The sequence below is a fragment of the Pocillopora damicornis genome, chromosome 7 (genome assembly GCF_964200805.1).
Source record: "Pocillopora damicornis chromosome 7, jaPocDami1.2, whole genome shotgun sequence".
In the NCBI taxonomy this organism is placed as follows: Eukaryota; Metazoa; Cnidaria; class Anthozoa; order Scleractinia; family Pocilloporidae; genus Pocillopora; species Pocillopora damicornis.
Genome location: NC_142676.1, coordinates 12,183,183 through 12,192,692, shown reverse-complemented (window position 1 = coordinate 12,192,692; position 9,510 = coordinate 12,183,183). Strand labels below are relative to the sequence as shown.

General features: G+C 40.8%; 1 protein-coding gene across 5 annotated transcripts in view; it reads right to left on the bottom strand.

Moving 5' to 3' along the window:
• Nucleotides 1–3,768: 3,768 nt before the first annotated feature.
• The window catches only part of LOC113672786 (sodium channel protein 1 brain), a 31,978-nt gene continuing 26,236 nt past the window's right edge, over nucleotides 3,769–9,510 (bottom strand). For all 5 annotated transcript variants that reach the window (XM_089213431.1, XM_089213430.1, XM_089213427.1 and 2 more), the window contains exons 19-24: nucleotides 9,249–9,302; nucleotides 8,495–8,632; nucleotides 7,876–7,989; nucleotides 7,173–7,309; nucleotides 6,652–6,785; nucleotides 3,769–5,829 (exon numbers count right to left, since the gene is read on the bottom strand). In XM_089213431.1, the coding sequence (XP_089069557.1) occupies nucleotides 4,910–5,829; nucleotides 6,652–6,785; nucleotides 7,173–7,309; nucleotides 7,876–7,989; nucleotides 8,495–8,632; nucleotides 9,249–9,302 (1,497 nt within the window). In that variant the 3' untranslated portion in view covers nucleotides 3,769–4,909. The remainder of the gene's footprint in view (nucleotides 5,830–6,651; nucleotides 6,786–7,172; nucleotides 7,310–7,875; nucleotides 7,990–8,494; nucleotides 8,633–9,248; nucleotides 9,303–9,510) is intronic.

The following is a 9,510-nucleotide window of genomic DNA, read 5'->3' as shown; positions in this document are numbered from 1 at the left end:
GTCTATGGCTACTTATTCTTGGTTATACAATCGAACAGTCCCTGACCATTCGTAATAACGCCCGGCAGAAATGAAGAAGTCTTCAAGACTGGCACAGATGAAACTACAGCTATATGTAGTTGGTGTTTGCATTAGTCGAGGCAGCGAGAGGTTCGGGTTATTTTCAAGGGATTGAAAGAAACATAGCTTGTCACTCGTATATTAGTATGAGAGGGTTATTGTAAGCTCAAGAAAATGTTTAATCAGGCGTGGAAAATAATCTAGGACTGCGCCGGCTCTACCTCATTACGCTCTTTGATTGGTCTAGAAAGTTCGTGCCAATCCCTAACCAATCGCGACTTAGAGACTTGGCTCCAGGATTCTGACTCCACTTGAAGGTTCTAAGAAATATGTTTGAAAAAACAAACCAAAAAATATACGTTAAAGCCTTTGGAGCTGTAAATTTCTTGGACAATAACCCTTTTCGCTGTTAGAAACAAATACACGAAGCAAACCATCGTGTAGAATGAGCAGCAATGGCAGTTACAAAACGTACGTCTGTTGAAGTATTTGATGCCCTTGTTTCGCAGGGGTAGTCATGTACATATATGTATGTAGGATATAAAGTTGTCATTTGATACTTCGCCCTGAGGCTCACCTTTTTCCTTTAAGACTCCATTTCTCTTGAGTGCTTTATTTAAGTGGGCGGGGGTCGGATCGACTCCTGTCCTTAGCTGGAATTTTTTTATTTTGGCAGAGTTGTGGACCCAGATCAGTTACTACACTGAAAAAATAAAATTGAAAAAAAAACAAACAAAAACAAAAAAAAAAAGACGAGGGAAATATCTAGGCGACTTTACCGAAAACGCTTGGTCTGCAAAGGATTTGTTATATGACAAAATGTTTCGCCTCAATGAAAATCAAAATGGAATTTTCTTTTCGGAGCAGTGGGAAAGAGAAAAAACTTTGATGACGCCTGCTCCTTGCTAAGTTGACAATTCTTTTCTCTCTTCTTCTGTGTTTTAGGACTGGAATCCATTGTCGAAATTTTCCAAAAATTTCGACATTTGTAAGGGCCTGTTTACATGGAGGTGGGGAACCCCAGGTAGGTGAGGTAACCCGCCTAGCCGGAAAATGCGAAAACATGCAATCTTACAACCCCGGGGTGCTGAGGTGAGGTTCATTGAGATTGTTGTTGCGCTTGCAGTTAAGGAGTTTGAGCGGAGGTGTCCCAAGCTCACATCTCGCAAAATACGAAAGATTAACTCTCGGACACATGTATTTATTCATGAAAGCGTCACACGTTGTGTTACGCGGTATTCGGCCAAATATGGTCGATTTACAGCGCCAAATATTCCGAAATGTGAACATTTTACACTCCTTGTGTGTCCGTTGCGGTTTCTGGTGATTTCTGCCGTGAGACGGCTAGGAAATGTGCAAAGTTTTAAAACATGCATTTTTCGCTTTTGAGCTTTTTGCCATGAACGCGACCCCAGCTAGGCGGGTTACCCCACCTTGACACGTTTACATGGCAAATTGTCACCCCAGCTGACAGGGTTACTCTACCTGGCAGACCAGGCAACCCGCCTAGGCGGGTCGCCCCATCTATCATGTAAACGTGATCAAAATAAAATAAGAAATTATGTGGACAGGCGGGTTACCCTACCTAGGTGGGTTACCTCACCTACTTGGGGTCCCCCACCGCCATGTAAACAGGCCCTAAGTCCGCCCTCGCAATTTTTCTTCTTGCACAGGACCAGAGCAGGCAAGATAGGCCCATCTTGCTCGCTCGAGTAGCCAATTAGAACACAGAGTTGTTTTATCTTACTCAAGGTGGTTGCCAGCTCTATACGATATAACCCCATGCCACATCGAGCTTGGAACCTTGGTTTGACTGCCTTATGTAAAAGCGTGAATATTTCGTGCTCTTTGTGGTTATTTAATGTCAAAGCTACTCTGGTCTGCCCTGACACCACAAATTGTTTAAAAATTTTTCTTCCTTTTAAGCTGATCAATTCGGAAAAGAAACTGTTACTGCTTTACCTATTTTTATTAATGTTACCTTTGTTAAGGAGGCTCCTTAGGGTCTTTGCCGAATGTTGGCGCGCGCGCCAGCGTATTATATTTCAAGAAAAGTTTTATGTTTTCGCTTTTCAGGGTCGCTAAAAGCTATCAAAAGGGCGATGAGCAAGGTTCGGACTATCGTTTGCTGTTGTAAATATTATCAAAATGATTTTTGCTATTAAGCTAAGGCTCCACGAAGGGAGGCGCTCACCAGTGATAATTTGGCTTTGCCTTTGATTTTCTTCGATTTGCTTCGGTGAATTCTCTCAAAATGTTTACAATTTGTGAAATTTGTCCTGTCCGTCATTTAAAAGCCAAAAAAAAAAATAGGGGTTATAAAGTCAGCTTCTTCGCTATGTGAAATTTTGTGTTTTTTTCCTATATCTCAAATTTGGTTTAATGATATTTTTCCATCCACAGGCACTAGGAAGGGTACAAATATGTTTGACGGTCCAGCGAATCTTAAAGGCCCATTTCCAACCTTGATGCAATGCGGTCGTTTGTTTTTGTTTTGAACCACCGCTTTTGTTTAAATATCGCCTCTGGTTGGTCAGTTATTTTAACCTTGTCAAGTTGTCTCAAAATACCTTCTGCGTTTTCTCCGAAGAATTTGAAGAGCTTGCCAGTTCTATACGTTTTAATCCGGCATGGAACTAGATGAATCCATTGATTTTGTAGATTCCGAGGCAGTCAACGCAGTAAATTTTCTTCGGATTCTTCCGGACAAAATTCAAAATACTGTAAGGAAACTGTAAAATGACGAACGGGGATTGTATTTACCGTGAAGCAGTTGACTATATGTCCAGGATGGCTCTTCAGGAAGACGATTTAAGAAGGTTTTCAGTGATCTGGGAATTTCGTGTTACAAGAAATTGGGTCGCGGCGTGCGTTGCATCAAGGTTGGAAATGGGCCTTTAAGAAGTTGCACCGAAGACGCGATAAATCTTGCTCGAAAGATCCCTATTTTCTTTGTCGCAAAACATTACTTGATGAAAAAGAACTCCACCAAGGTCTGAACACACATAAACTTTTAAATCTGTCGCGATCTGTCGCCTTTTGGGGCTCTTACTTGGTGTAGAAGACATAGTATACGTCAAAATAGAATTGCATCACAACCCGAAATAAGAAAACAATGAAAACAATGGCGTGACGCAACTGTGCCTTCTACCAAGTAAGAGCCCCTTTTGGCAATCTTTCCCACGGTGTTTGTCTTTTCGGTTGACCTCTTTTTCAGGCGTAGAAGGCCTATGAATATTACGGGTACAGTTTCTGGAAACCTTCGATTCCATCACATGAAAACTGTGTCGTGTTAAACTTTTTTCAGATAACAATCGTGCGATCGTATTGAGCCGCCATGTTTTTTTAGCATAGCTCGCCCTATGTTTGCACCCAGATCTCGCGCTGTCAAAAAACAATATGGAGCCTCCTTAAGAGAAAAGTTTAACGGCTCTGAGATGAGAGGTTGCTTACAACGAGTCAATTGATCGGCGAGGAACACGAACGTGGATATGTCCAGGGGAAAATTCGTTTCGTTATTTCTTTTTTCCTTGGACATTTTAAAGAAAAATGATTAATACGAGATACTTTTGATACTTTTTATGGTGGTACCATTGTGCAAGAAATGGTGAAAACAATACCATAGACTTTCAATATAATTTACACCAAAATGAGACATGACTGTTCTGCACTGAAATGAACAAATTATGCAAACGATACATAAACGGATTTAGACTTTATCCTTTTTAATCATATAATAAGCTCGCTCTCGGTTAGGAATAATTATAGCGGCCCTTTCCCTTAGGGTCGGTTCTGGAGCACAAAATTAAAGCAAATAAATGTGAATACGATGAAACTAAAAAACTAAAAAGGAAAATACATAACAGAATCTGTTAAGTAAAATTTACGAACCTTATCGGTGATATCTTAGCCCCCAATAAAAGCAGGTAGGTAATAAATTACTTATCTGACGTTTTGGTTTGTAGCATCGCTCATTATTTTTAGTCTTTGTTTTAGCTATGACTCGCCTTGTGTGCTTGTCGAAATACGACTCAGCTCGTAAATATACTCAGCGATAACGCACGTCAAAACTCGGACCGTTAAGAGACGAACACTCTTCCGTTAATAAACAAGTTAATGTTACAAATTTTCTTCATGCTTTGACACTATTCCTCATCTACCTTGCAACCGTTTCTTCTTGGCTGACCAAGCACATTTAAAGTAAGAAAGAAAGTTTAATATGTATACGCAAGTATATTTTGAATTGTTGAGCGGTTACCATTAGCATGAAATATGCACTTGAAATTTTGGAAATTGGTACTTAACTTCCTTCAACCTTTGTGAACGGGTACCAAAGCAAAAAATTAGCCCTATTCTAATTGTAACAGCGATTTTGGGGGGGGGGGGGGGTCTATACAAATAGCACAGCAATGCTAACATAGGTGGTAAAAGCGATAAAACGTAGCGAAAAACGTACACAAACTCCATTCCCTCGTTCAAAACAGAGAAAGCGCAAATTCCCCATCTTTCCAAAAGGTCTCAGAGAGTGCAGAGATTACGGTTGTTTTTAAATGTCATAGAAGTAAATTTAGAATCAAGTTTTTCGCGAGTCAAGTCTGGATAAATCATTATCTAGTTCTTTCGTGGAAGGACTTTGACTCGACTAAATCCACTGCCTTGAATTTATAGTTAAAGAGGCCGGCAGATTGCAAAATGTTTCTTTATATCCATGTTGGACATAAGATACCTCCGCTGTGTTGACAACACACATCGGGCTAACCCATTGTCTGGGCGTTATAATTCAACAAAGCTGTTTTCAGCGAAAGAACACATATCATCAGCTAGCAAGTGCAGTCTTACCAAAACTGTATTAAGTAACTGTTTCGTTTAAGTCTAGGCTCAGCTTGGTCTTAGTTGAGCCACTAAACGAAGAGATTCTCTTGTGTGTTATAAAAGATTTATTGAAGCTAGCCTCCATTCTCACAGTTATGTCCTTGAAAACTTCAGGCGACTCACCATGCTCTTCCAAGACACGTCGGACTAGTGCCTTGAGCAGGTCAAAGCAATGAATAAGTTCACCAGCGCGCACTGGAATATCCAGAAGCCTCAATTCACCTGCGTTAGGCTGAGGTATCTTGAACGGTTTTTCAAGAGAATCCACGAACTCCGAAAGACGATCCAAAGGTAGGTAAGGCTTCCCGTCTGGAACAAACGTACCCCATGTGGTGTAGTAACTGTCAAAATTCTCTTTGGTGATGCAGAAGTCTTCGATCTCGTGAGCGCGGTTTACATTCTCGAGGATGATGGCGATGTACATGTTAACAATGACCAAGAACACCACAATAACGTAACTGGCCAAATAGATGATGGCGCCGAAAGAACCGCAGTTTCCGTGAGGAAGTCCCATGTAGTTAGGGTCACAATCTGGAGGTTTTAGAAGCAAAGCGTCCATAATGTCGTTCCATCCCGATCCCGTTGCCAGACGAAACAGCAGCAACAGCGAAGTACCAAACGTTTCAAAGTTGACGACATCGTTGAGCTCGCCTTCTCGTTTGACATTTCCAAATGCTGACATACCGATGATGGCATAAATAAAGATAACCATGAACAGCAGTGTTCCGATGTTGAAAAGGGCTGGTAACGAAATCATCAGAGCCCACAGGAGCTGACGTATTCCCTTGGCAAACTCTACTAGTCTTAGCAACCTGGCAATTCTAAAGATTCTGAGAACACGCAAAAGACTGGGGCTGACAGTGCCATCGCTCGCACTGAACTCGTCGAGAATTACGTCTGTGGAACAAAATAAGACAGCTGCTACCTGGTTTATGAAAAAAGGCTAAGATAATTTAGGGACGCAGAAAAAATTTTCATGGGCCTAGGACAAAGAAAAAATCTCAATCGAGCCACGGGCCTTCGTGCTCACAATCGGTCAGCAGTTGCAAGTTTTCTAGTTGTATCTTTATGATGGCCATTTTTCATCTTTTCATCTTTGAACTACAAGCCTTAAAAAAGGCTTGGAACGGAAATTGTTGCACCACTCGAAACCTTTTTTGGCAGGCTTTGATTTCGACGAACGTCTCAAAAAGTTCCTATTTCTGCAAGCCAGACTCTCTCTATCAAGATCTGCCTGCATAAGATCGTAAGAACATGCTGCAAGATTCGTAAACCTGGTAGTGAGGCTAATCCTAAGGCAGCCCTGATTTTCACATACATTAGAAATAAAAGAGTCTTGCCCAAATTTACTTCAGAAATCTTTGAATGATGATCAAATTGTACATGCATGTCTACTGACAGAGGCTAGACGGGAAACATTAGTCTGGAGATCTTTTCGTCATGACCGAGAACCAAATATTTTACTGTTCGGCCCGCCTCGACCCAGTCGAAAGACATTTTAGCTTACCACCGCCTTTGTCTTCATTCTCCTCGCAAAACAGTGCATATACACTTGGCCGTGCGAATTTCTCTGCCTCTACTTCCCTAATCGCCTACTGCCCCCATAAGGGGACGTTAAGGGTAAAATGTCGATGAAAGTGCAGCCTGGGCTGCATGGAGTAAATGATAAGGAAGCCTATTTGTTTTATGCACTTGTGTAATAATTGTATCGCTGCTTACCAACAAGGGAGCTGATAACAATGATGAAGTCGAACACATTCCATGGTTTCTTGAAGTAGTGCAGTCTTAATGTCACAATTTTGACGAGGGCTTCCAGAACAAATATCCCCGTGAATACATAATTAGACACGCGTGGACCTTTCAGTTAAGGAAATGGTTGTTTCAGGGTAATCCTATAGGGCATGATAATAATTTTAGGGAGATAAGATCAGTTGAAAAAAATCTTCATCAAGCAAATGAATATGGAATGTCCTGACTTCACGCATTTTTTCTTCTTCAGGAAATGTAGTTCTAATTACTGATGGTAAACGCTCTCCCTTTCCTCCCGTTTTCAGTCCTTTGAAGTGGAGTGGCCAGAGGTTTTTAATACCACTCTGAGAAGAACGGCTAGAGGCGCTTGGGTGTGAAATAACTCAATGGAAGAAGTTTCCACCTACCATAATTACAGAAAAGTGGGCATTTGGATAAACCAACAGAACTATGTAAAACTCTGCCTTAATTTGGACTCTGAAAGGATATGTAATACGCCGGTGATCTCGGTAGACTGTCCATAGTGTTGAATCGTCATCATTACCATATTGCACATGATCACAGTTAGAATTGCAATTTCGAACTTGTCACCATTGACCAGATCGTATAACAAGCCAAATAATTTATCCTGCAATAGAAATCCGGAAAAGTTCATTTCCAAAACTTTTCGGGGTGCATGGATAATGTGGATGAGAGTAGTATTCATGAAAGTATTTACGAATGTAAGTTTTTTCCTTGGCAACTTCCCCTCGACTGTGCGTCCCTTTCATTGAAAATTATGATACGTTTTCATTGTAAAGCTGTATTTTCTGGGAGCAAAGTTGTGATCATGCGTTCTTTTTTCCACTAGTTAGTTTCCACACTTCCGAGTTTAGCTTTTTCACCGAAAAAAAGAACGCCTGATCGCAAGTAAGCCCAAAAGCGAAAATGCCAGTTTTGCACATGTATTCGTACACAAGAACCTGTCATCGTCGACGACTAACTTTGTCGGCGCTAATTGGTTATAGACGCTTGTCAAGGGAATGCTAAGGTTGAAGAGAAATCCCGTTCAAGTAATGTTTCTTGTTTGTTTTAATGTTTCTTCCGTTGAATTTTTTTGGCACTTATACAAAATGTGAACCACCAACACGTTCACCTTGACAAGAACGAGACCTAGCGTTTACATATATCTGTTGCGACCCCTAGAGATCTAACCTTCGGGCGAATCTGTCTTGTCGGTGGCTTTTTCTTGGCGGCTTCCTTCAGGAAAGAGACCCATTTTCTCTGCGTATCTGTAAGTAGCATCCCCATGCTGTTGAGTTCTTCGTACTGCGGTAAAAGCGTCGACGTAAAAAAACCCAGTAGTAAGCGGGATAATGATCTGACTTCAATCACTTTGGAAAATAACCATCTTTAAAGATAACGAATTTCTTCGTCCAGTTAGGACGATAGGTATAAGGAGAACACGTCGATTATTGGAACATATAATTAGGGGAGTCGCCTATTAAACTCCTTCCGGTGATTTTTTTCATTGGTGGATGTTTTGGTACTATATCACTCTAACCCTTCTGGTTGTATGTATGAACGGAAGAACTGCTTAGAGGGATGAATTGTCTCTAATCCATATAAGGACTCATTCAGATTTCAGTTCAACTTAAATCCTAGCATTGCTAATCAGAACATCCCTGCAAGGAGAAAGGGGAAACCTGATATCATTGAAATGCTTAGCGAAAATCTTAGGAAGTCCTTTGTTGTCCCCATTTTGGTTGACACCAGAATCAGTTGGAACGAGATAACTGCTGGTAGAAATATCCGTTATCATGCGATCGTGTACCTTCTTTTTTAACGTGTTGAAGTTATCGATGATGACTCCGACGAAAAGATTCAGTACGAAAAAGGAACCAACGACTATGAAGGCCACGAAGAAGCTGTAAGCCACTAAGTTATTTTCATACATAGGTTGCAAATCCACCTACAGACGGGAAAAAGCAAATTCACTGATGAGTTACTCAGGCTAATGCTTACTTTTAGGAGGTAATTTGAACAATTTGTAAACGTAATGTGATTACCATGAGAATTTAATGCTATATTTTTTGTAATCGCTATGCAATGATTTAGAACAGGACAGAACAAGATTATCCTCCTATCGGTCACTTGTCCACTTATTGTCTCCGATTCCAAATTTAATTCGTGGCGCTGGTATTATTGGTGAGAGGAAGAGCCTAGGAGAAAACCCTAGCCGTAAAGACTAATACAAATAACACTTTCAGAAATTGATCCCGGGCAACAGGGGAAGACACCATTGCTCCCCACACAGCATCGTCTCTGCTCCGCCATGCAATGGCGAAGTGATGTTTGTCTGATCATATTGATAGAGATTTCTTGTATTCGTAATGATATGAGAATATAATTCTGATTTAACTCGAATGTTATTGAATTTCAGGCGCTCTACTACCTACGCAGAGCAGGTGTGCTCTCCAGCAGTTGGATCCCACACTCGGTTCAATTGTGCTTTTTCTTGCATACATCATTTACAACTTAGAGTTTTCAATAATGCTCATGTAACCAAATTAAATGTAAATACAAACCTCAGTGGAGTCGACGGCGTCTTTCATAACTTCCATCCATCCTTCAAAGGTCGCCTGAAATCAGAATAATGTAGTTCAAAGTCTCAGTTTGGGCTGTAAAACGTCTTTCATCCATCCGCATTTTCTAATATGGTATGCTGACACTCTCAACCCTTTCCACAATGAAAATATTGTATTAACTTTGGGACTATAGCTAAACAAAACATTGTGAGGTAATGAGCAATCTACTCTACCAATCCGATAGAAAGCTTTAAGGTGCCTT